The 27,009-nt window shown below is 39.8% G+C and overlaps 1 protein-coding gene across 4 annotated transcripts in view; it reads left to right on the forward strand.

Moving 5' to 3' along the window:
• Positions 1 to 27,009, forward strand: part of LOC118009497 (lysine-specific demethylase 6A-like) — a 170,418-nt gene that overhangs the window by 28,748 nt on the left and 114,661 nt on the right. For all 4 annotated transcript variants that reach the window (XM_035003638.1, XM_035003790.1, XM_035003720.1 and 1 more), the window contains exon 4: positions 6,430 to 6,479. In XM_035003638.1, coding sequence (XP_034859529.1) covers positions 6,430 to 6,479 — 50 coding nt within the window. The remainder of the gene's footprint in view (positions 1 to 6,429; positions 6,480 to 27,009) is intronic.

A 27,009-nucleotide genomic window follows, 5' to 3' on the forward strand; every position in this document is an offset into this window, starting at 1 on the left:
TTTTTGTTTTTGTTTTTAAAGATTTTTAGAGTTTTTGTCTTTGTAATGGTGTGAAAAATAATATGCATTCAGTAGAAGTTGTATTTGAATTCTGAACTTGGATTTTTTTCCCAGGCTAGTGATATATGCTAATGATTGATGTGGGGCTCTGAGCCATGGTCAAAAAGTTTTTGAGATGTTTTTGGTACAAAAAAGTTTTTGTTATTTTTTAAAGATTTTTATTTATTTGTTTGACAGCAAGAGAGATGGAACACAAGCAGGGGGAGTGGGAGAGGGAGAAGTAGACTTCCCGCGCTGAGCAGGAAGCCTGATAAGGGGCTCAATCCCAGGACCCTGGGATCATGACCTGAGCCGGAGGCAGATGCTTAACTACTGAGCCACCCAGGCGCCTCCAAAAAGATGTTTTTATTAAATCATGGGTACAGGAGCCTTGGGCAGAAAGAGCTGCACAGGGATTGTGGTGATTGATTACATACTTTTAAGTTGGGAGGGTTAGAGATAAAGGGAGTTTCTGAAAGGATTGTCCTATGTTAAAGACTCACAGGATCCTGGGGATCTGGCTATTATCAAGCTAAGGTTACTTTTTGCCTCTAGCAAAGCATTAAGGCAATTGTGAGCTCCTTGAGGAGGGTCATACTTTCTCTGAAGTATTTGTCAGTGGGCTGCAAGTTGTAAGGAAATTTTTTATCTACATTTCTTTTGCCTTTGTTCTCCTCCTGAGTAAGATCCTTTTATGTCCTACTGGTTCGCTACAGTTCTTACCAAACGGTAACTTCTTTCCCTACTCAGTACCATTTGCCAAATATTCAAACAGCATTTGATGGCAAGCCCATAATTTATTCAGTGGCCAGAGAAAGGAGAAGAGGAGTTCACGTTCCTTTTTTTTTTTTTTTTTTTTTAAATTAAGGAGTTCACGTTCTAAAGGCACCTTCTTGATAGGTCTCATGGTTGGGGTTTTTGGGTTATGGTGATTTAGGGACTGGTAAGCAAGCTGACCTAGGGTTTTTTGGGAGAAGCAGCTTGGGATCAGAATCAAGAGTGTGACCTCTTTTCTTCCCTTAAGTAGATGCAGTTGGTTCTGTTATGTTAACGGTACTGTTAATGTTACTGGCAGTAGTTTCTGGTGGCAAGTATCACTTGTAAGCAGGGCTGGTGGAAAACCTGGATTATTGTGGCTTGTTTGGTTGGAGCTTTTTAAAAAGTGAGTCTGTTGTGAACACAGCAAGCCAAATATTCTAATCAGCCGTGAGATCATGAGGGTAAACAGCCAGTATACTAACAACCTTTCTGTTCCCATATAACCTTCATAACCATCTGTTTTTCTTCACTGTATTCAATAAATTATTTGAGGTATTCAGCACTTTGTTATATATCTTTTTTTTTTTTTTTTAAGTGGCTCATGACTCTGAGATCAAGACCTGAGCTGGGATCTAGAGTTGGTCACTTACCTGACTGAGCCACCCAGCGCCCTTCAGCACTTCATTATAAAATAGGTGTTGTGCTAGATTTTGCCCAACTTTATAAAAGCTAATGTGAGTGTTCTGGCACATTTAAGGTAGGATAGGCTAGGCTATTATGTATGGCAGTTTGGGTATATTAAATGGATTTCGATTTGTGATAATTTAAACATACAGTGGGCTTATTATTTTTTTTTTTTTAAGATTTTATTTATTTGACAGAGAGAGACACAGCGAGAGAGGGAACACAAGCAGGGGGAGTGGGAGAGGGAGAAGCAGGCTTCCTGCAGAGCAGGGAGCCCGATGCGGGACTCGATCCCAGGATCCTGGGATCATGACCTGAGCCGAAGGCAGACGCTTAACGACTGAGCCACCCAGGCGCCCCCATACAGTGGGCTTATTAAACATAACTAAGTTGAAGATCTGTATGTTTATATGAGTGTATGTAAGACAGAAAACATGTATAAAAAATACAGGTTGATATTATTTTGAACGGTTATCTTTTAGATCAGCTAGTAAGAAAAGTAAAAGTTTTGGGGTGCCTGGGTGGCTCAGTTGGTTAAGCGACTGCCTTCGGCTCAGGTCATGATCCTGGAGTCCTGGATCGAGTCCCGCATCAGGCTCCCTGCTTGGCAGGGAGTCTGCTTCTCCCTCTGACCCTCCCCCCTCTCTTGTGCTCTCTCTCTCATTCTCTCTCTCTCAAATAAATTTAAAAAAAAAGAAAGAAAGAAAAGTAAAAGTTTTAATTTTATGTGTATTTATTTCATTTGTGATTTCTTCTTGTAGTTTGGTGTTTCTGACTTTTATTATTTTCTTCTTTGTAGAGAATTTCTTTTAACGTTTTTTTTTTTGGTAAGGCAGCTCTTCTCTCAACAATTTCCCTCATGTTTGCTTCTTTGAGAAAGTATTTCTTTCTCACTTTTTTTTTTTAAGAGAGAGCGTGCACATGTGTGCAAGCAAGGGGGAATTTAGAGGGGGTAAGGAATAAAGAATTTTAAGCAGGCCCCATGCCCACCCAGATAAATCCCATAACCCTGAGATACTGAGCCACCCATATGCCCCTCCTTTACTTTTGAATGATAATTTTGTTTTAGGTTGGCTTCCTCCCCAGCCTCCACAATTTAAATATTCTATTTCCAACTTCTGAGAGTTAGAATTTATCATTGCTTTTCTGTAGGAAAGGTGTTTTTTCTCCCTCTAGCTTCTTTCCGATTGTTTTTAAAAATTCTTTTAGTTTCTCTTGTTTAAAAATGATATGCCTAAATTTATTTTTCCCTTTGGACATTTTTCCTCCCTGGTGTTCTCTGAGCTTCCTGGATCTGTGGTTTATTGTCTGACATTAATTTTGGGAGAAATTCTCTGTCATAATTACTCCAAATAATTTCTCTTCTCTTTTCTCCCTGTTCTACCTTTTGGTAGTCCAGTTACACACTGTTACATCTTTTTGTAGCCCCTCAGTCCTTGGATATCCTATCACCTCCTCACTATCTCCTCCTCCCTTCCAGAGATTATTCCCCAGTTTTTGGTTTTTGTGGATTCTGTTGATAAATTCTTTATCTCTTTCCCCAGCTGTATCCAGTCTACTAATAATCCCATCAGAGGTATTCTTTATTCTTGTTACAGTGTTTTTGAAGTTAGTATTTCTTCTTGATTCTTTGTTACCATTTCTGTTTTCTCTGCTTCCATTGCCCATTTGTTCTTGCATGCTGTTCTGTTTATGTACTAGTTATCTTTATCATATTGTAGTGGTAAGTTCACAGTTTGATAAATCCCATATACCTGCCATACTCCTTCTGATGCTTGTTTTGTCTTTCAAACTGTGTGTTTTTGCCATTGGTATGTCTTGTGATTTTTTTCCTAATACCTCGACATGGTGTATCAATTAAAAACTGCTGTAAACGGTAATGTGGTGGTAAAGTGTGGGGCAAGGGAAAGTGTCTTATCAAGACTATGAATAGGTTTCCCTCTTTTTCCTGAGCCTGTGTCTTTGGAGAGTGAAGTGAATTTTTCTGTTTCTTTCTCCCCACTTACAGTAGGAGGACTGGAGTGGGATGGAGTTGGGTATTTCCCTTAAGGTTTTCCTACCCTGACCTTTCCTACTGGGGCAGTTCACTCTGGACAGTGTCTTATCTGGTAATATGTGACTCATTGTGTTATGACTTTGGTCCTTCAGAGCTGTTTCAAAAATAAACCCTTAAAAAAAAATCCTTTAGCATCTAGTCATTTCTTAGACATGAAATGTAATATATATATTTTTAAGATTTTATTTATTTATTTGACATAGAGAGAGATAGTGAGAGCAGGAACACAAGCAGGGGGAGTAGGAGAAGGAGAAGCAGGCTTCCCGCAGAGCAGGGAGCCCAACGTAGGGCTCGATCTCAGGATCCTGGGATCATGACCTGAGCTGAAGGCAGACGCTTAACGACTGAGCCACCCGGGTGCCCCATGAAATGTAATATATTAATGAGACAAGGATTCTTATATACACCAGTATTTCCAGAGAGTTAAATTTTTGTATTTAAAAATTCTCATTTTTTAAAATTTTATGATAATATTTAAAACAGCAAGTTTTGGGTGAGTGGTTGGCTCTGTTGGTTAAGTGTCTGCTTTCATCTTAGGTCATGATCTCAGGGTCCTGGAATCCAGTCTATGTGGAGCTCCCTGCTCAGCTGGGAGTCTGCTTCTCCTCTGCCCCTCACCCCATCCCCTGCTTGTGGTCTCTCTCTCTCGCTCTCTCAAATAATTTTTTAAAAAGGGGGGGAGAAAGAAAATAAGTTTTCCTTAAGTTTTGTCTCTTCTCACTTTGTGTAATGAAGTCAGTGGAAGATTGGATTTGATTTGGGTTTTTTTGTTTTGTTTGTTTTTGTTTTTTTGTTTTTGTTTTTTTTTTTTTAAGATTTTATTTGTTTATTTGACAGAGAAGAGACACAGTGAGAGAGGGGACACAAGCAGGGGGAGTGGGAGAGGGAGAAGCAGGCTTCCTGCGGAGCAGGGAGCCCGACGCGGGACTTGATCCTAGGACCCTGGGATCATGACCTGAGCCGAAGGCAGCCTCTTAACGACTGAACCACCCAGCGCCTCTTGTTTTGTTTTGTTTTTAAAGATTTTATTTATTTGACAGAGACACAGAGAGAGAGGGAACACAAGCAAGGGCAATGGTAGAGGGAGAAGTAGCCTTCCCGCAGAGCAGGGAGTCCAACACGGGCTCCATCCCAGGACCCTGAGATTATGACCTGAGCCGAAGGCAGACGCTTAACGACTGAGCCACCCAGACACCCAGTTTGATTTGTTTTTGAGAGAGCTCAGTGCACATGCACTAGAGGGATGTTCAGGGTGTGTGGGGGGTGGAGAACTCGAAGCGGGCTCTGCCTTCAGCTCCATCTCATGGCCCTCAGACCATGGACCCAAGCTGAAATCAAGAGCCAAAATCAAGAGTCTGTTGCCCAACTGACTGAGCCACCCAGGCCCCCCAAGGAAGGAATTTAGATAATGTTTACAGTCCTAGTGTGAAAAAGTCTGAAATTCATAAAAATGAGTGTTAGAGATATGAAAATCCTTAGCATGTTACACTATGTACAGTCTGCTTTTCTGGTATACTGCTGATACTGTCATTTTACTTTGACTTTGAGGGGCAGTGTTTATTCCTAACTATTTTATTGTAAATGTTCTCCCTGAGTTAATTTAAGAAATAAATTCAAAGACTTTCTGATATGACTGAAAATGTCAGAATTTCCTGTTTTCTTTATTTTTTTTATTTTTATTTTTTTAAAGATTTATTTATTTATTTGAGAGAGTGTACAAGCTGGTGAGGGGCAGAGGCCCAGGGAGAAGCAGACTCCCCACTGAGCAGACAGCTGGAGGCGGGGCTCCATCCAGGACCCTGGGATCATGACCCCAGCCAAAGGCAGTCACTTAACCAACTGAGCCACCCGGGTACCCCTTTTTAATTTTCTTCAGTGTTGTCACAAATTCTAATAGTTTTATATGACATCTCTTTTACCTTTTTTACCTTCCCTGCATTTTTTAGGCTTGGCAGGAACTACTTCAAGTGATCCCAAACCTTTACTACCTTTAGATGGTTTAGGGAGCGTGGAAATAACCATTTTGAAATTAAATTGAAGCTAGTAGTAGCTCAAGGTAATGTTGACTGTATTGATGAGGGAAACAAAGGCAAGAGACATAAAGCTTAAATTAAGTCTCCTTACAACTTGCAGCCCACTGATAGATATATGAAACTGCAGAGTGTGACCTTCTTCAAGGAACTTGTGGCTGCCTTAGTGCTTTATGTTTTATTAAAGAAAAAAGTAACCTTATTTTAAGAGCAGCTAGTCCCTTGAGATCCTGAAAGTCTTCCTTCCAAATTCCTTATATACTTACGCTATCCCTAACCCCCACTAATTAAAAAGTATATAATCAGTCACTCTTCACAGTCCCAGTACAGCTCTTTGTGCCCATGGGTTCTGTCCCCATGCTTATAAAATCACTTTTTTGCACCAAAAACATCCCAAGAATTCTTAGCCATTTGTTCATGAACTCCAGACTTCTAAATTTCATCAGTTTGAACAGAAACATGTATGTATGTGGCTTAATTTTTCTGTGAAGTGAGTTGCATTTTTGAGGAAAAATTAGGAAATTTATTATAGTATGTAATAGACTTAGAAAATTACGATGAGATTTGGTCCGTGAGGGAAACCAAAATGATTGAAGTAATTGCCAAGACTCGACATTTATATAAGTGCAAGGATAAAATTTGATAATGGTTTTATATAGCTGATCTATAAATTATTTATTTCTGTTGTGTTCATAGATAATTTTATCGGTAGCCCGTAAACATTAAATTGTTTGCTATTTATATCACAGTGTGCTGAGATGCAGGCTAGAGGGGCAGCTTATTAAGAATCAAAAATCTTTATTGTGTGGATTTTCAAATGGGACATTAAAAATTCACTAATAATTATTTTCCCTTTTTCAGCATTATCTGCATATCAGAGATACTACAGTTTACAGACTGACTACTGGAAGGTTAGTACACATTGGAATGCCAGTTTTGTTTTCTTATTTTGGGACAAATTATACAAAATCATAATTCTAAGTACATGGAGAGAGAAAGATTATTTTCTGTAGCTATTTTGTTTTGAAGTATCTTGTTCCTCATTGCTATTTTTGTGACATTTTCTTAGTAAGAGATACTAAGTGTGGTGCTTTAATAACAAACAAACAAACAAAAAAATCCTATTCCTTTTTAAATCCAGAGCTGGAAATAAATGAAGGATGGTGGATAGTTTTTTTTTTTTAAAGATGCGTGAGTTAGGCTGCATGCTGAGGGAAGGATTCCTCATTTTTATATATTCTCTGTGATTGGAATTCTGCGGAGAATTAGAACTATTTTAGAAGGTCTATTTAAATAAAGAATAATGTGTAGGAATAAATTATCCATTGTATATATCATTTGAACCAAATAAACTAGGAGGTTAATCTTTCGTAGCATATATACTTCCAAGTATGGCATAGGAAGCTAAATAGATTGCTTTTCAACAATAACTGTCATTATTCCATACCACAGAATAGATTTATCTTGTAATAGGATATAAGCCATAATCTGTTTTAGGTATAACTGCCATGAGGATTAGTTATAGACAGTGTTGTGTGCATGAATGGGAAATTTTAGGGTATGCAAAATAAATGTGTTGGTCCCTAATTTAAGTAAAAATGGAGTGGAAAGAATGAAAACTGAAGTCTACTTAATCCATAAATACTCTAATACGCTTATTTAAATTTGTTGACTAACTTTTGTTTTGGTTTCAGTGTTACAGAAATATAATTCAGTCTACCACAGAATACATCCTTTTGATGGTTGAAATTCAGTGTTTTGTTTTTCTTTAAAAAGATTTTATTGTTAAGTTATTTCTACACCCAATGTGGGGCTTGAATATACACCCCCCAGATTAGGAGTTGCGTATTCTACTGATTGAATCAGCCAGGTGTCCCATGTGGTTTTTAATTAACATAGTTATGTAAACATCACCACAGTCAATTTTAGAATATGTTCATCATATGAAAACAAAACCCTGTATTCTCTTTCCTAATTCCTCCATAACCTTTTCCCTAAGGAAACAATTAATTAAGGAACAATTAATTAAGGAACTGGCTTTTTCATTTAACATGTTTTCAAAGTTTGTCCCTACTGTAGCTTGTATAGCCAGTACTTAAATATTTTATTTGACAGAGAAAGAGTGAGCACAAGTAGGGGGAGTGGCAGGCAGAGAGAGGGAGAGGGAGAGGGAGAAGCAGGCTCCTCCCCACTGGGATCAAGACCTGAGCCACCCAGGTGCTCTCTTTAGAAGCTTTTGTTTGTGGGTAGGGCTGTGATCAGACTTCCCCAGCCCACTCTTGGGGCTGCAGTAGTCTGGTGTGTGTGATTATTTTTCCTTCTCCCCAAGGCAGGAGTCTTTCTGGAGTGGTGTTGGCCCCTAGTGGGGCTTGTTGCACACTTCCTGTGGCCTGTGCCTTGGATGGACTCTGTCCAAGAGCATATTGGAGGGGGCGCATCTGCAAAGTGTAGTGTTACAAGTTAGGTAGTGAATTTCTTCTTCTTGGGGGCCATCTGTTTATGCCGGGGGAGGGGGGTTAGAAGGAGGGAAATGGTGCCTGCCAACTCCCTTGTTCCTAAAGGAGTCTCCTAGGCATCTTTGTCCTTACAGACATGCTCTGAGATTAGTAAATAACTCTCCCTCCCTTACATACAGGTGTTTTTCAAACTGCTGCTTCTATGCTGTATGTTCCTGTGCTTTTTGTTTTGCTGTCTTATTAGCAGAGGGGACTCAATTTCCTCTAGTGAGCTGACCTTTACAAATTCAGGTTTTAAGTCTGGCTTGAACTCATGCATTTGGACCCTCTTGTTTTCAAAGACAAATGTTAGGGGATTGTTTTTCCCTGCTTGAGCTCACTGGTGTGAGTGTTTGTATCTCTCCCCGTCTTGCACTCGTTCCCACGTCTGTTTAGCTCCCTCCTGTGTCTTCATCCTTCCTACCTTCTTTGTGGCCTCTGCTCTACATTTAGTTGTGGGGTTTGTTCTTGATCTCTTTGGGTTGTTTTCTGGGTTATTTACACTAATATGGGTGTTACCTAGGTGTATCCGTGGGACAGGTGCATTAGGATCCTCCTTCTCCATCTTTCCTGGAAGGCAGCTTCATTTTTTTTTTTAAATAGCAAAATTTCCAGGGGTGTCTGGGTGGGTCAGATGGTTAAGCGTCTGTCTGCCTTTAGCTCAGGTCAGGATCCCAGGGTCCTGGGATCGAGCCCCGCCTCGGGCTCCCTGCTCAGCGAGGAGCCTGCTTCTCCCTCTCCCTCTGCCTCTCTCCCTGCTCATGCTCGCTCTCTCTCTGTATCTCTGTGTCTCAAATGAATAAATAAAAGCTTTAAAAAAAATAGCAAAATTCCTGTATTTGGATATTCACTTTATTCTGTTAACTGTTGATGGACATTTACTGTTTGTCTCCCATCTTTTGCATATAATGATTCATACTACTGTATGAATCCAAAGTTCACTTTGGAACGTGTTTTTGTTGAATGCCTGTTTTTATTTCTTTTGGAATGGAGTAGAGTCTAGTGGGTTAGGTAGTAATTAAAATTCTTAAATGATCTCTAAGGCTATTTTACATACCATGTGCACCATGTTACATCCTCACATTCTGTATGGAAGATCCCGGTTCCTCCATAATCTTGTGATTATGTCTTTAAAAAAAATTTTTTTTAATATAAAGACGTATTTATTTGTTTTAGAGAGAGATCCCGAACAAGTAGGTAGAGGGGTAGGGGGAAAGGGATAGGGAGCTGAACTCAAGCCGACTCAAGCACAGCATCTGACAAAGAGCTCATCATGACCTGAGCTGAAATCACAAGCTGAGTCCTTATCGGTACTGAGCCACCCAGGTTCTCACTGTCTTTTCAAAATTTTTATCATCCTAATGGGTGTTTCCGATTGAGGTTTTTTTTAAGATTTTATTTATTTATCTGAGGGGGGGAGAGAGAGAGAGCGCGTGAGTGAGCACAAACACAGGGAGGGAGAGTAACAAGCCCGACCCTGCTCTGAGCACAGAGCCGGACATTGAACATGGGGCTTGATTCCACACCACCAAGATCATGACCTGAACAGAAACTAAGAGTCCGACACTCAGCCAAGTGACTCACCCAGGCTCCCCCCCCACTGAAGTTTTTATTTTCATTGCCCTCAAGACTAATGATGTTTGAACATTTTCCTGTTAATTGCCGTTTGTGTATGGTTTTTTTTGAGAAATGTGTATTCAGATTCTTTGTCCAGTTGTAATTATTTGTCATTAATCTTAATTTGCTAGAGTTATCTCATAGATTTATGGAGGTTTTCTCCTATTTTGTAGGTTGTCTTTTCATATGTGATAGAACTCCTTAAAGCACAAAAGTTTGCCTACCATATATCTATTTTTTTTCCTTTTGTTGCTTCATGCTGTTTGGTCCCTTATACCTGTTAAGAATCTGTAGCCATAAAAATTGTTTCTTTTCTTTAAAGAGTTTTAAAATTGTTACTCTTTTACATCCTTCATCATTTTGAGTTAATTTTTGTATGTGGTGTGAGGTCAAGTTCCAACTTTATTCTTTTGCATTTGGGTTTGGGTATCTCTTTCTCCCAGTACTGTTTGTTCAAAAGAAAATTTTTCCCTGTTTTGACTCTGTTTATAGTCTCTTAACCTTATATGTGTGGGTTTACTTCTAGACTCTCAGTTTTATTTCATTGATATTTTATACCTTCAGTACCACATTTGGCATTTTATTTTTTAAACCTGCTTAATTATTGTTGAATCTAAATTTTGTCTCATAGGCAGCAGATAGACTATCTTATTATAAATGGAATTGTTTCTGTAGTTTTATTTTCAGACTTTTTTTTTTTTTAAGATTTTTTATTTATTTATTTGACAGAGAGAGAGATAGCGAGAGCAGGAACACAAGCAGGGGGAGTGGGAGAGGGAGAAGCAGGCTTCCCGCCGAGCAGGGAGCCTGATGTGGGACTCGATCCCAGGACCCTGGGATCATGACCTGAGCCGAAGGCAGACGCTTAACAACTGAGCCACCCAGGCGCCCTCAGACATTCATTTTAAGTGTGAGAATTGTATATAGATTTTGTATTTTCAGCCTTGCTGAACTTGTTTATCAATTCCAATACTTACTGTGAGTTATTTTGGATTTCCTGTGTATAAAATCATGTCATCTGCAAATGTAGATTGTTTTACCACTACTCTTCCAATTTGGATGCTTTTTGCTAGTTTCCTCCCTTTGTTCTTCCCTCTGTCCCTTTCCTCCCTACCATAACTGCGCCAATTACAATCTCTAATAAAATGTTAAGTACAAATGGTGAGAGCAGGCATTATTGTCTTGCTTCTGTTTTGAAGAGGAAAACATGTTGTTTTTCACCTAGTTTGATGTTAAATGGGGGTTATTTATTAGTTATCTTTTATTAGGGTGTAAGAAGATCTCTTATTTGTGTTTTTTCATCGTGAAAAGGTGTTCAGTTTGGTCCTCTTTTGCGTCAGTTTAGATCATGATTCCTTGTTTGATTCATTGGTTATTTAAGAAGTACAATTTCAACCTTTTTGGGGTTATTTTAAAATTTCATTACATTTTATTCAAAGAACATACAGTTGATTCTTGAACAACAGGGGGTTAGAGACATCAACACTATGCATTCGAAAAATCTGTGTATAACTTTTGACTTCCCAAAAAAGTTAACTGCTAATTGGTGACTTGAAGGCTTACCAGTAACACCATTGATTAACACTTATTTTGTATGTTATTTGTATTACATACTGAATTCTTCAAATAAGCTACAGAAAAGAAAACGTTAATAAAGACATAAAAGTTTAGAAAATACATTAGCAGTACAATACTGTATTTATGCAAAAAAAAATTCAGCTAAGTGGACCCACATAATTCAAACTCATTTTTGAAGGCCAGCTGTTCTTTACACTCTTTCAGTTCCTTTTTATTTATTCAGATTTATTTTATGGCATTAGATGTAGTTTTATCTTGGAGAATGTTTCATGTGCACAAGAAGAATATATATTCTGTTTTTGTTGGGTTAAGTGTTCTCTATTAAGTTTACTGGGTTGAAAGTTCTGTTCAAGTTGTCTGTTTTCCTGTTGATCTTTTGTTCTATCTGTGTTGAATATGAGATTGAACTATTGATGAATTGCCTACTTTTGGGGATCAGTTTTTGCTTCATGTATATTCTGGTGCTCTCTTGTTAGGAGCATATATGTTTATAATTATTGTATGTTTTTAATGAATAAATTGTTTTTGCTTTTGTTCCAACTTTTTGGAGATATAAACTGACAAAACTGTTTAAGTTTAAGAATACATATATGTGTTTAAGGTATATAATGTGTGGATCTGATAAATTTATGTTGCAAAATGTTTGACATGCTTGCATTAGCTATTACCTTTATCATGTCCTAAAACTACCATTTTTTTTGTCTTGAGAACTTAAAAATTTTGCCAGCTTAACGTTCAGATACATAATACAGAGATTGATACCTTCAGTGTCCTTATAATTTCCAGCAACTTCTTTTTGTTTTGAAGTATTAAGTTTCATATTAGTATAGATAATTCAGAATTTTCATAATTGTTTTCATGATATATTGCTGTCCATCTTTTTATTTATAATCTGTGCCTTTGAATGTAAAGAATTTCTTCTGAAGGCAGTATATAGTTAGATCTTTAATTTCATCCAGTGTGATAATTTGCACATTCTCATTTTTAATCCCATGTGTTTTTTGTCATTCATTTAATGGATATACATCTGTCTTTATACTTTTATATGTCTGTTTTTTGACCTCAATTCTTACATTACTGCTTTCTTTTGCAGAAAGCGAATATATTTTAATTTCTTCAGATTTTTTTTCATTTTATCTTTTTGAATTATTTCATTAGTAGTGCTTTAGGGCTTACCCATGTACATATTAAGTTATGAATTTACTTAGTTATAGTAATTCCTTAAAATGTAGAAACAAACATTATTCTTATATACCTCTATGTACGTGTTTCCCTTTTTTTATTCTTAAAAACTTTATGCCAATAAGTGTTGCAGCTCCAACATTTACATTGTTGTACACATTATGTAATAGTATAGTGTTAGAAGATTAGTTTATATAATTTGTCAACTTTAAAAAAGAAAGATAGTTTTGTTAGCCTTTTAAATTCTTATTTCTTATTCTCATAATTGTTTTGTATGTTTGATTTACCACCTAGAGTCTTTCTTTAGCCCAGTACATCTTTGTTCCCATTAACCCCATTTGTTTTATAATTAATAACAAGCTACATTGCAATATATATTAGACCTAACAGTAGTTATATATAGATTGCTTAAAGAGTTGTTTTTCAGTCGGATAGAAGAAAAGAAAGGAAATATGATGTATGCCGTGTTCCATAATTGCATTTATTATCTTTACCAACACTTTCTGGTCTTTGTTGTTGTTGTTGTTCTTGTGGTATTGTGTTGGGGGGTGGTTTGGGAATTTTAAATTACTTAGGCTCTTGCTGTAAGGCTGAAGAGCTTTATTAGAATTATTGAAAGGTGGGTGTGTTTGCAGTGAAAAAAAATTTTTTTTAATCTGCAAATGTTTGGGTGCCTGGGTGGCTCAGTCATTAAACGTCTGCGTTTGGCTCAGGTCATGATCCCAGAGTCCTGGGATTGAGCCCCACATCAGGTTCCTTGCTCCGCAAGGAGCCTGCTTCTCCCTCTCCCACTCCCCCTGTTTGTGTTCCCTCTCTAGCTGTCTCTCTCTGTGTCAAATAAATAAATAAAATCCTTAAAAAAAATAAATCTGGAAATGTTTATTTATCCTTCATTGTTGAAAGAGCTTTGCTAGGATAGAGAATTCTTGGTTGACTGTTTTCTTTGAGCAGTTTGAACATTATCACTGTATCTTAGGAGAAATCATATGTCAATCTAATTGGTTTTTTTGGGTAAATTATTTTTTTTCTTTTGCTTTCAAGATCTTCTATTTGTCTTTATTTTTCAGCGTTTTATTTTTCTTTATTTTCTTTCTTTCTTTCTTTTTTTTTTTTAAGATTCTTATTTATCTGACAGAGAGAGAGACCGCGAGAGAGGAAACACAAGCAGGGGAAGTGGGAGAGGGAGAATCAGACTCTCCACTAAGCAGAGAGCCTGATGCGGGGCTCAATCCCAGGACCCTGAGATCATGACCCAGGCGCCCCCATTTTCTTATTTTTTTTATTTTTATTTTTATTTTATTATTTTTTTTAAAGATTTTATTTATTTATTTGACAGAGAAAGACACAGCGAGAGAGGGAACACAAACGGGGAGTGGGAGAGGGAGAAGCAGACTCCCTGCCGAGCTGGGAGCCCGATGCGGGACTCGATCCAGGGACTCCAGGATCATGACCTGAGCCGAAGGCAGTCACTTAACCAACTGAGCCACCCAGGCGCCCATTTTCTTATTTTTTTTAAGATTTTATTTATTTGACAGAGAAAGCACAAGCAGGGGCAGCAAGCAAGGCTCACAGCTGAGTGGGGAGCCTGATGGGGGATTCAGTCGCAGGACCCTGGGATCATGACCCAAGCTGAAGGCAGTTGCTTAACTGACTGAGCCACTCAGGTGCCCCATTTTTCAGTACTTTTAAAAAAGGATTTATTTATTTATTTTAGACAGACAGATGAGGGGGAGGGGCAGACTCCTTGCTGAGTGCTGAGCCTGACTCGGCTGATCTCGAGATCCTGAGACCATGACCTGAGCTGAAATCCAAGAGGAGTTGGATACTTAACCCAACTGAGCCACCCCGGCCCCTGTTTTTCAGCATTTTTTACTTTATTATTTTTTTAAATTTTATTTTTTAAAGATTTTATTTATTTGCCAGAGAGAGAGAGAGTGGGAGAGGGAGCACAAGCAGGGGAAGGGCACCAGAGGGAGAAGCAGCTCCCTGTTGAGCAGGGAGCTCAGTGTGGGACTCAATTCCAGGACCCTGTTATCATAACCTGAACTGAAGGCAGATGCTTAACTGACCGAGCCACCCAGGCATCCCAGCATTTTTTGCTTTAATGTGTCTGTGAATCTTCCTTCCTTTGTCCTGCTTTGTATTGGTTGAGTTCACTGATGTGCAAATTAAAGTTTTCCTTGAAACGTGGGACAGTTTTCAGCCATTTATTGGATATTTTTTCTTTTCCCTTCTTTTTTTCTTCTAGCATTCTTGTTACACGTGTTATAGCGTTTGATGTCCTACCACGTGTTCTCTTCATGGACTTTTCTCTCTGTTCCTTGGATTAATCTCTGCTGTATATCTTTATTTATTTTTAAAGATTTTATTTATTTATTTGACAGAGAGAGACAGTGAGAGAGGGAACACAAGCAGGGGGAGCAGGAGAGGGAGAAGCAGGCTTCCCGTGGAGCAGAGAGCCCAATGCGGGGCTCCTGGGATTATGACCTGAGCCGAAGGCAGACGCTTAACAACTGAGCCACCCAGGTGCCCCTGCCATGTATCTTTAAGTGCACACATTCATTTGCCTACTTCAAATATACTTTTGGCCCCTCTAACTAACTTTTGATTTAGTAAATTTTTTTAGCTCCAGAATTTCCATTTGATTCTTTTCTCTTTATTATATAAACTCTGCGCCCAACATGGGGCTCAAACTCATGACGTACCATCACTACCACCATCCCCATCCCCCCCAGTCAAAAGTCACATGCTCCCCTGACTGAGCCAGACAGGTACTCCTGTTCAATTATTTTTTTATGATTTTATTTTTTGTGTTGATATTCTTTATTTGGTAAGACATTGTCACCATAATTTACTTTTTTTTTTTTTTTAAGATTTTATTTATTTATTTGAGACAGAGAGAATGAGAGAGACAGAGAGCACATGAGAGGGGGGAGGGTCAGAGGGAGAAGCAGGCTCCCTGCTAAGCAGGGAGCCCGATGTGGGACTCGATCCTGGGACTCCAGGATCATGACCTGAGCCGAAGGCAGTCGCTTAACCAACTGAGCCACCCAGGCGCCCCATAATTTACTTTTTGAAATACATTTTAGTTACTGAATATGTGTATAATGGCTATTTTAAATTTGTTAAACCAGTCATATGGTTTGGACACCTGGATGTTTCATTTGGTCAAGTGTCCAACTGTTGATTTTTGGCTCAGGTCATGATATCAAGGTTCTGAGATCAAGCCTTGTGTGGGGTTTGGTGCTCACTGGGGAGTCTGCTTCTTCCGCTCCCTCTGACCTGACTCATGCACTCTCGTGCGCTTTCTCTCTCTCTTTCTTTTTCAAATAAAACCTTTTTTTTTTCTTTTTTAAGATTTTACTAATTTTTTGACAGAGAGACACAGTGAGAGAGGGAACACAAGCAGGGGAGTGGGAGAGGCAGAAGCAGGCTTCCCACTGAGCAGGGAGCCAGATGTTGGGCTAAATCCTAGGACCTTGGCTTCACGACCTGAGCTGAAGGCACACGCCCAACAACTGAGCCACCCAGGCGCCCCTCAAATAAAATCCTTAAAAAAAAACCAAACTATATGGTTACCAACAGTTCCTTTTGACTTTTTGCTTATGGATAGGTCTGATGATCCTATATCCCTCTGTGTGTTTTAACATTTATTTGGAAGGGAAATTTGTTTTACATTATTATTTACATTATAAATGTAGGAATTCTGGGTGTAGTGATTGCACTTTTTCCAAAGGCCTTGTATTTTTCCCCCTTATTTGATTAGTGAATGGATGGATTATTTTTGTAAAGTATATTTCCCTCCTGCAGTGTGAAGCCTTTGACGACCCTCTTCGGAGGCTATAGCCTTGAGTATGCATGCAGTATGTCCTGGAATGACAATGGTTTTTAATTGGGCCAACTTTTCCATTACTGTTCTCAGCTGTGCAGCTGCACTAGTTGTATCTGTGATGTTTAGTTTTCTTTAAAGATTATTTATTTGAGAGAGAGTGTGTGTGAGCACAACCAGGGGGAGAGGCAGAGGGAGAGGGAGAAGCAGACTCCTGCTGAGCAAGGAGCCTGATGTGAGACTCAATTCTAGGACCCTGGGTTCACGACCTGAGCTGAAGGCAGATGCTTAGCTGACTAAGCTACCTAGGCATCCTGGTTTTTAGTTTCCTACAGTACTTCAGGACATAAATTATTCCACAAATATTCTAATTAAAGTTTGGGCCTTTTGCAGTAATAGTTTTTTGTTTGTTTTTTAAAAGATCTTATTTATGTATTTGACACAGAGAGAGCGAGCACAAGCAGGGGGAGCGGCAGGCAGAGGGAGAGGGAGAAGCAGACTCGCACTGAGCAAGGAGCCCGAAGCGGGACTCAATCCCAGGACCCTGAGATCATGACCTGAGCGGAAGGCAGACGCTTTACCAACTGAGCCACCCAGGTGCCCCTGCAGTAATAGTTTTTGAAGTGATTGTTTGGGATTTGTCCTGATTTCAGGAGTGATTTTGCTGGTTGACTCTTTCTGTAGGTCTATCTGATAAGCTCTCTAACCTGTAGGTTCCTATTTTGCTCCTCCCATTTCAATGTGTGGGTTCTCTTCTCAACACAACCAAATAATTCTCAAAGACCAGCATGATGTCCTACAAGTCAACTAAAAGATAGCGTCAGGCTCAGTCCCACTAAACATCATCCCCCTGCCACCTTCAGATGCCAAATACAAGTCCAGGTTGATACTTCTGACTGACTACAGATCGGAGGTTCCTTCCATTGTTACTGAAACTGGGTTCACCTTTTGGTGGGCATTGACCCAAAAGACTCAAAGAAGCCAAAAGATTGAACCAAGTCAAAGAATTCAGAAAGGAAGAGTTTTACTTGCAACAGGTAATGGAGAGCCCTGGGGATTTTTCCAAAGCAGTATCTCCCTGAACAGAATGGGACGAGTTTTACGGTAAGGGTGTATACATATTTATGAAGTGGCTTGCACCTTGGGGAATACATCATGGGGCAGGAGTCATCTTTTTTTTTTTTTTTTTAAAGATTTATTTATTTATTTGAGAGAGTGAGAATGAGAGAGAGTACATGAGAGGGGGGAGGGTCAGAGGGAGAAACAGGCTCCTCGCTGAGCAGGGAGCCCGATGCGGGACTCGATCCCAGGACTCCAGGATCATGACCTGAGCCGAAGGCAGTTGCCCAACCAACTGAGCCACCCAGGCGCCTGGGGCAGGAGTCATTTTAGGGGTAACCGATTCCAGGTCTAAGTCACAAGGTCTGGCCAGGGTCAGCATTGCCAGTTCTCTAACTCTAGTTAGTCTGATATCTGAGTCCTCGAATGTGTTTAAATCCTGCAGAGATAACTCAGAACTATGCATCAGGTCATTCTTCACTTTTGAGTCAGTACTGGGAGTTATATCACTGATTTATTGTCCCTTAAATGTGTAGGCTGTCTCCTGGTTTGGCAGTGTTTGTTCTTTCTTTCATAATATGGCTGACAGCCTAAAAGGACTTTTGACAAGAAAGCCATGTCTGTCTGTCTTTTTCTGGAGACCAATAATTCCTTGTGCTTATATTTATTACATAAGGATGTAAGTCAAGAGGAGGCATTTGGAAGAGATGCATTGGGCAAAATGTGGAAAATGGGTGTGGGGCCTCCATTTTCTCTAAATGTACCACTCTTTTGAGTATTTCCGCATATTCACCAACAGGAAGCTCGCTGATTTTAGATTTTAGAATACAGGTTCTATATTTTAGATTTTAAGGAGACTTTATTATATTGATATGATTGGCTAAATCATTGATCATTGGTGCCTGAACTCAGTCTCTAGCCCCTCTCTCCCTCTGGAAGTTGGAAGGATGGAGCTGAAAGTTCCAACTCTCCTATCACATGGTTGGTTCTTTTTATGATCAGCCCTATTCTTAGATAACCTAGGGGCATCTAGAAGTCACCTCAATAAGATAGACACCCTTATGCTTTTTAACACTTAGGAATGTGCTTGAAACAGGGATGAAGACCAAATATATGTTTCTTGTTATAAAACATTATCACAAGGTTTATCTTTTTTTTTTTTCCCCCCACAAGGTTTATCTTATATATCTAAGTCTTTTGTTTTATCACAATGTTGACTCCTTCTGAGAGTGCCCCATTCTTGAATTTCTCGATTATTCATTGGTGAATGAAGTCCGTTGTTTTGGTAAAGCTTTGTGTAGCTTAGTGCAGCCCTCTTTGGCAAAATCTGTGAACCACAGTTTTGTATTTGGGTCTTGGGACAATGGTAAGTAATGTTTTCATTGACACCCTTGTTTTAGGAGTTATGTGCTTGATGGAGTGTTTGGCAGTAGCGTCAGTTCTTCTCAACTGGCCTCTTCTGTTGTCGCCACCATCTTATGAATCCAGCTGGTGTGTAAAAGATGGTGGGGTTCTACTCTTCTTTTCTTTTCTTTTCTTTTATTATTTTTATTTATTTAATTTTATTTTATTTTTTATTTTAGTTTAGTTTTGGGTGGGGCTCTACTCTTCTAAGTGCGCTGTTCCCAACGTAAGAATCTTTGTCCCATGCATGGTGATTTGGTATGCAGAAGAGAGTCAGCCATCCGTGCTCCTAACCCCATACCCACCTGCTGTCACATGGAGCTTAGTGTCTGCAAGATCTAGCTAGCAACTACTCCTCTCTGGAAGATACAAGATCCCTTTGAGTGGGAGCTAGGGCAGAAGGAACCTGTATTCTTGATTGCACCCTTCTGAGATGAAGTTTCTGTCACAGTAATCTAAGAAGGTAGAGGTAAAGTTTCATGATTCAAACTCCAAAGACTAACATTTCTGTGGTTTAGTAGTTTTTCTTCCACTAAACAGGTTTCTGCATTTGCTATACAGTCTAAGACATTTGAAGATATTTTAACTGGTTATACTTTTTTTTTTTTTAAGACAGAGAATATAAGCAGGGGGAGGCGCAGAGAGAGAGGGAGAAGCAGGCTCCCCATTGAGCGTGAAGCGCGACGTGGGGCTTGATCCCAGAATCCTGGGATCATGACCCTGAGCCACAGGTGGACACTTGATGACTGAGCCACCCAGGTGGCCTGGTTGTACTCTTTATAATGTTCACCATTCTTTTTCTGGAAGCAAGTCCACATTACATTGTCATACAGAACATTGAATTACCACTTACAGTTCTATATTTATTTGTATATGGTTTTTGACTTAACTATAATATCTATTTTTGGGAATGTTCAGTAATGCACTTGAAAAGAACTTAATGTAATGTTTACATAATGTAGTCTTTTCTACCCTTTAAGTAATCTTGAATGTGTTTTTATATTTAAATGTGTTTTTTTTCCTCAGCATATAAATGGTGTCTCCCTGTTTTAAAAAAAAAAAAAAAATCTGATGATCTTTAGGTTTTTGTTTTTTTTTCCAGATTGGTCAATGCTTTTTATTTCTTATTTTTTTAAAGATTTTATTTATTTGAGAGAGAGCACAGAGTGAGAGTGAGAAGCAGACTTCCTGCAGAGCAGGGAGCCCTACGGGCTCTATCCCAAGATGCTGAGATCATGATCTGAGGTGAAGGCAGATGCTTAATGACTGAGCCACCCAGGCACTCTGATCTCTGGGTTTCAACTGTGTAACTGGGCCAGAGGCCCTGTCTCCAGGGGTCCCAAACAATCAGCCCAGTTTTAGCCACTCGACACTGACAAAATCCAAAGGCAGAGGAATGACTGGTGGTGAAACAAGAAAGGAGTTTATTTCACTGAGGCCGACACCAGGAAGACAGTGGACTAAGGTCTCAAAAACTGCCTCCAAAGTGCTGAAAAGAGTTCTAAGTTTATATAAGGAGATTGTGGGATGAAAGTGGGTAGGTATATGCAGGTGGGCAGTAAAGGTCAGGTTGATCCATCATTTGTCTTGGGGTCAGTCCCAGGGTTCTTGCTAGCTCAGGCAGTTCTTATGGCTTGAGGGGGTAGTTTTGGTTCCCATCAGGGAATGCTTTGTCCTCACGGTCTTTTTGCCTGAGTTAAGAGATAAGCTGGAAAGAACTTAATCAGTGAGTACACACTGAGGTCAGAATGGAGGTAGTTGAAGTCCTACTTTGATAGAAAATTTTAATCCATTTTCATTTAATATAAAAAAAATTTTTTTAAAAGATTTATTTGACCGAGACACAGCGAGAGAGGAAACACAAGCAGGGGGAATGGGAAAGGGAGAGCCAGGCTTCCTGCTGAGCAGGGAGCCCGATGCGGGGCTCGATCCCAGGATCCTAAGATCATGACCTGAGCCGAAGGCAGATGCTTAAGGACTGAGCCACCCAGGCGCCCCTAATATAAATTATTAAGTTGTGTTTGCAACTTCCACCCATTATTTTACTTTTTTCCTTCTTATATTTTTTAGTTTGTTCTTCCTTTTTTTGTGTAAGTCTTGAAGTTTTTACTGTCCCTTTTTTCTTCATTAACTCATCAGCTGTATTTACTCATTTGTTTTCTTTAATAATACTGTCCAAATTAGGATATTTCAGCCATGTTATTGTTAACATTTGGGCAGTTAATTCTGTGTTTGTGGATGTCTGTGCCATACAGATGTATAGCAGAATATGTGCCCTTGCCATTTAAATTCTAGTAGCACACTCCCTTTATTAGCTGTGATAGTAAAAATTTATGTTATGTAATGTTACTGAGAGACAAATTTCTCATGATTGAGACTCCTTGCTCCATGTATTTCAGTATTCATTTTAAGTTATTATTAACTTTTAAGAAAATAATATACTAGTTCCCCATCTGTGTAGTAAGTTTAGAACAGGACATGTAATTTATATACTATATATCGCTTACTTTTAATCAGTTGAGGAAAAAGATGCTGGGATCACTTCTCGACATGTTTTTGTATTTTACATGTTTTAAGTTGCCTTGAGTTAGTATCTAGGAATGGGATTTCTGAGGTATAAAGTTATACTTTATTAGAATCTAGCTTTTTTTCTCTAAATGGTTTGTATTTTGTGTTATAACTAGTACCTTGTATAAGGCTTCTTTTGCTTCATATCCTCAGACTTTTTTTCTCTAAATGGTTTGTATTTTGTGTTATAACTAGTACCTTGTATAAGGCTTCTTTTGCTTCATATCCTCAGTAGCACCTAGTCTTGTGACATTTATTTATTTATACATTTTATTTATTCATGAGAGAGAGAGCATATGTGAGAGAACAGCACTGGGAGGAGCAGAGGGAGAGGGAGAAGCAGGCTCCCTGCTAAGCAGGGAGCCAGGGAGCCTGGCGGGCAGAAGTGAACTGAAGGCAGAGGCTTAACCAACTGAGCCACCCAGGCATGTCCCTTTCCCCCCATTTTATTGAATGCCTAAATTCTTAATGAGTCTTTGCTATTTAGGTCTCCTCACTAGCACAGTAGAAACTACTTATCCACTTCAGTCTAAGGGATTAACCTTGCCCTATGGATGGAAACTAAAATTTCCTCAGATGTTAAAGTTGCCATGCAAAGCAATGCTGATTTTCCTCAGGATCTGTACTCCTTCACCTTCTTCTTTCTTTAGACCTAAGTAGATACAAGTCCCAGTGTGTCTCTGTGGTTCAGGTTCAAATTTTAATCCATGAGAAAGTGCACTAAACTCCAAAAGAACTCCCTTCAGTTTTCCAGTTCATATACACATAAGTTCAGGTAACCTGTGTGGGAATGAATAATATTAAGTGTATTGAGCAATGGTGGAAGGAACATAAAAGTTGGATCAGGCTGCATTTTTTTATTTGGGCTAGGCAGAGAACCTGCACTTAATATTGTAGCCTATACAGTAGAGCTCTGTCAGTTTGTTTGGCTTGCTGAAAAATGGACCAAAAGGTGGACCTCTTAGTGAGCGACCTAGAAAATCTGGACGTACCTTGGCTTATTGTGGAGGAATTGATTGGATTGTTAATTTGTATTGTCACTTAAGACTTACCCTTAAATGACCTACTGGGAGGGTACAGAAGATGTACCTTTCACCATGATTGTGAGAAATTCATGAGAGTAACTTCTGCATCCTTTTTTTGATTTTATGATTGATCTTTTTAGGCCAGACTATAGAGTGGGAACTATGGTCATTGAATCAGGAGCAGTGGGAGTGATTGGATCCTGGGGTGGTAACAGTTAAGTGGTGGCACTTGCCAGAGGCTAGGTGGGCATGGTTAACATAATAGGTGTTTGGTTATCATGGTATTCCTAGAAGTGAAATGGATAGGAGTCCTACTCAATACATGCTTGATGTTTTATAAGTAGAAAAGTTGTAGATCAAGTCACCAAAAATCTAACCAGAATCATAGACACAGAATTGGAGTCTTTCATCATTTTCTAGATTTGAGCTACTCTTTAGTCCCTGAACTCCTTGAATGGAGTTCAAGGACTGGAGGTCAAAGGACCCAAGTACCCTGAAAACTTACACTGTGTGGGGCACCTGGATGGCTCAGTCATTAAGCATCTGCCTTCGGCTCAGGTCATGATCCCAGGGTCCTGGGATCGAGCCCTGCATCAGGCTCCCTGCTCAGCAGGAAGCCTGCTTCTTTCTTTCCCACTCCCCCTACTTGTGTTCCTTCTCTCACTGTTTCTCTGTCAAAAACAAAAAAACAAAAAAAAAACTTACACTGTGCATCCTGATCCTTTTTACGAGGCTTCTCCAAATGGCACATTGTCTTTTTACTAGGGTAAGTGTGCAGTGGGGAATAAAAAATAATCCTTTGAGATCTACTGGAAATTGACTCTGAACTGACACTAATTCCTGGAAGACCCAAAACATCTTTATCATCTACCAGTAAGAGTAGGTGCTTATGGGAGGTCACATGATCAATGACATTGTAATTTAGATCTTTTCATAGTGGGTCCAGTGGGTCGCTGAATCTGTTCTGTGGTTATTTCTCCAACTTCATCATGCATATTTGGAATAGATACATACTCAGTAGCTGGCAGAATCCCCAAATAGGCTCCATAACTTGCAGAGTTAGGGCTATTATATTGGGAAAGTACAAGTAAAAGTCATTAGAATTGTCTCTAAGAAAATAGTAAACCAAAAGTGGTACTTAATTTCTGGATCTCCAGTTGGAGAGGTTTTGCATCATCATCAAAGACTTGAAGGCGCAGGAGTCATGATTCCTAACACATTCACATTCACCTCATGGATCCTTCACTAGAAGGATGGAAAATTATAGTACATTTTCATAAGTTTAACCACATTATTCTAATTGCAGCTGCTATATCAGATGGGATTTAATTCCTTTAGGAAATTAACATTTTATCCTGTACCTATTTTGCAGCTGTTGATTTAGAATATGCCCTTTTTTCCCACATGTATCAATATGCACCACCAGAACTAGTTTTATGGTTTTTTTTTTTTTTTTTTTTTTTTTTAAGATTTTATTTATTTATTTGACAGAGAGAGATAGCGAGAGCAGGAACACAAGCAGGGGGAATGGGAGAGGGAGAAGCAGGCTTCTTGCCCAGCAGGGAGTCCGATGTGGGACTCGATCCCAGGACCCTGGGATCATGACCTGAGCCGAAGGCAGACGCTTAACGACTGAGCCACCCAGGCGCCCTGGTTTTTGTTTTTTTATTGTTGTTGTCAAATGCTCCTTTACTGAAATACTGTCCTTTATAGTTCTTAACTGGCTGGGAATTCCACTGCATCACAATTGATGTCATCATCTATGATGTCATGAGGAATGTGGCCATCAATATTATAGCCCACAGATTGGGCAGTCCCCAGGAACTCTTTAAGGGTTCCAGAGAGTTCTCTGGCTAGAGATCAGTGCTTTGTCTGTTGGGCAGTGCTGACAATCCCATCAAAAGTGACATTTCTTCTGTGCTTAATGTTTTCTGCTGTTTTCTGTCTCCTGGCAGTTCCTTGAGGGCTTTGATAACCAGGGCCAAGCAGAAGGTACCACTTCAATCTGGGCCTGTCTGTTCTGAATCGTCAGTTTACTGTAATCCTCAGACCCTCCCAGTCACTGTTGGTCTTGGTGATGTCATCACCAACCTGTTTTTGGACACAGGCCCAGGGGGCCAATCTTCCAGGTGGTGCAGACACAGCACTGACTTTCCCACCTATGTGCCTCAGGTATAAAACAACGATCTCATTGGAATCTAACTGAAGCGGTATGGTGGACGTGGTTTGTGTCAGATGCACCCGGATTTGGGACAACTGAAGACATTTGCACCTTTGCCTCCTCCCTGCTGAAAGCCAAAAGCTTGTTTTTTGTTTTTGCATGGCAGTACCAGCAATACACCTTCGTTGTTTGTCTTTAGGAGTTTATCAGTTCTTCAGCTTTGTGTTAGTTTAGTTTGCAGGAATCTTTTTTTTTTTTTTAAAGATTTTTTATTTATTTATTTGACAGAGAGAGACACAGCGAAAGAGGGAACACAAGCAGGGGGAGTGGGAGAGAGAGAAGCAGGCTTCCCGCGGAGCAGGGAGCCCGATGTGGGGCTCAATCCCAGGACCCTGGGATCATGACCTGAGCCGAAGGCAGACGCTCAACGACTGAGCCACCCAGGCGCCCCAGTTTGCAGGAATCTTAATTGTCTTTGCTGCCCACAAGATAACACATAGTGTTATCAAGAGCTGCTCAGCCACTTGGGCCTTATTATCCAACAAATCTAATGGGGTTTGAGGTTTCTGTGGCAAACGGTGCTGTTTGAAGCCTTTGGTAGGACCCTCCAAGTGAATCACAGTGTAGGCTTAGGATTTTGGAACAGAGCTGTGCACTTCTTTGTGGTTGACTACTTTCCTTTTTATTCTTTTTTTTTTTTTTTTTTAAGATTTTATTTATTTATTTGAGAGAGAGAAAATGAGAGAGAGCACATGAGAGTGGGGAGGGTCAGAGGGAGAAGCAGACTCCCCGCCGAGCAGGGAGCCCGATGCGGGACTCGATCCCGGGACTCCAGGATCATGACCTGAGCCGAAGGCAGTTGCCCAACCAACTGAGCCACCCAGGCGCCCCTGACTACTTTCCTTTTGAGAAACAGCTTTTGATCTGTTTTTGGCCTTAGACACTATATACTAAAGCAGTTACTACCAAGTTACCATGCTATCTAAGCGGTTCATCATGAACTGGGTATTATCTGACCCACTAAGGCATAAATACAGTGTACACAGTAGCATTCCATAATCATATGGAAGTTATACATACAAGATTGGCCCAAGTATGCCCTGAAGGAACAAGTTACAAGAAGTAGCCCAAATGCCCAAGGTCCCCACTCCTGCTTCGTTATCTTCTCTCTTTCAGCCTGTATCAATGATCTCATGGGTAGTTTTCTACAACAGTTGACAGAGAATGAAAGTCACAGCCCTGGTTTTATGGTCCTGGACAGTACAGCCATCTGAAATTAGATAGCTGTAGTACCATCGCCCCAAATCCCTGAAGGACAGTGGTGAAGGGAAATTGTTCCAGTGGGCAGAATATCAGGCCATGCATCTGGTTGTTCACTTTGCCTGGAAAAGGAGAAATTGCCAGAAGTGTGATTATATATCAGTTCATGAGCTCTGGCCAGTGATTTGGCATGACAGTAGGAACTGAAAGAAAAGTAATTAGATAATTGGTGACAAGGGGCACCTGGGTGCCTCAGTCCATTGAGTGTCTGCCTTTTCAATTCAGCTCGGGTTGTGTTCTTGGGGTCGTGGTCTCAGTGTCGTGGTTTTGGGCCCTGTATCACGGATCTGTGCTCGGACTGGAGCCTTCTTCAGAGTCTGTCTCTCCCTCTGCCTATGCCCTGCTTCCTTGCTCTCTAAAGAAATAAAAAATTAAAGTTAAAATTAGTGACAATATAATTTGAGGAAGAGGTTTGTTTTTTTGTTTGTTAATATTTTATTTATTTATTAGAGAGAGAGGAGAGACAGTGAGAGAGTACAAGCAGGGAGGAGAGGGAGAAGCAGGTTCCCCGCAGAGCAAGGAGCCCGATGTGGGGCTTGATCCCAGGACCCTGGGATCATGACCTGAGCCGAAGGCAGACGCCTAAGAACTGAGCCACCCAGGCGCCCCGTGAGGAAGAGATTTGTGGCTAGACCTCTCTTACTTAGAAAAAAATTCATGAAGATATTTGTGTCTTATGTAAAAGAGTGATCTCATCTGAAAAAGCGATTTTAGTAATCAAGTGGACACGATGAGACTTTAGACTTCACGTCTCTTTTCCCAGCCACCTCGTTATTGCACGATGGGCTCATGAACAAAGTAGCCATCGTGTAGGGATATGCTTATGCATGAGCTTAACAACATTAACTTTTCTTTACCAAAAGTAGGTGTCCAATCTGCCAGCTGCAGACAGTAACAATGGTTCCCTCATAATGTATGGCACCATTCTGCATAGTGATCAGCCATTTTCCTGATCACTTTGGGTCCATAGGTATCATGAAAATAGGCAGTGTTTTTCCTTATTAGTATAAACAGTTAATCTTGGTACAGATTTGTTTGCTTGTATGCAGTGCTACTCGCAAAATTGTCATCTGTGTACTGAAAGAACGTCTTATCCACTGTATCACAAAGCATTGTTTCAGATCAAGAGCTTATTTCATAGTAAGTAAAAGAAGTGTGGCATTGGGTTTGTGCACATGGAGTTCATTGATCATACCATGTTCC

This window comes from Mirounga leonina, unplaced genomic scaffold, assembly GCF_011800145.1.
Source record: "Mirounga leonina isolate KUSES-001 unplaced genomic scaffold, KU_Mleo_1.0 Mir_101046, whole genome shotgun sequence".
Classification (NCBI taxonomy): domain Eukaryota; kingdom Metazoa; phylum Chordata; class Mammalia; order Carnivora; family Phocidae; genus Mirounga; species Mirounga leonina.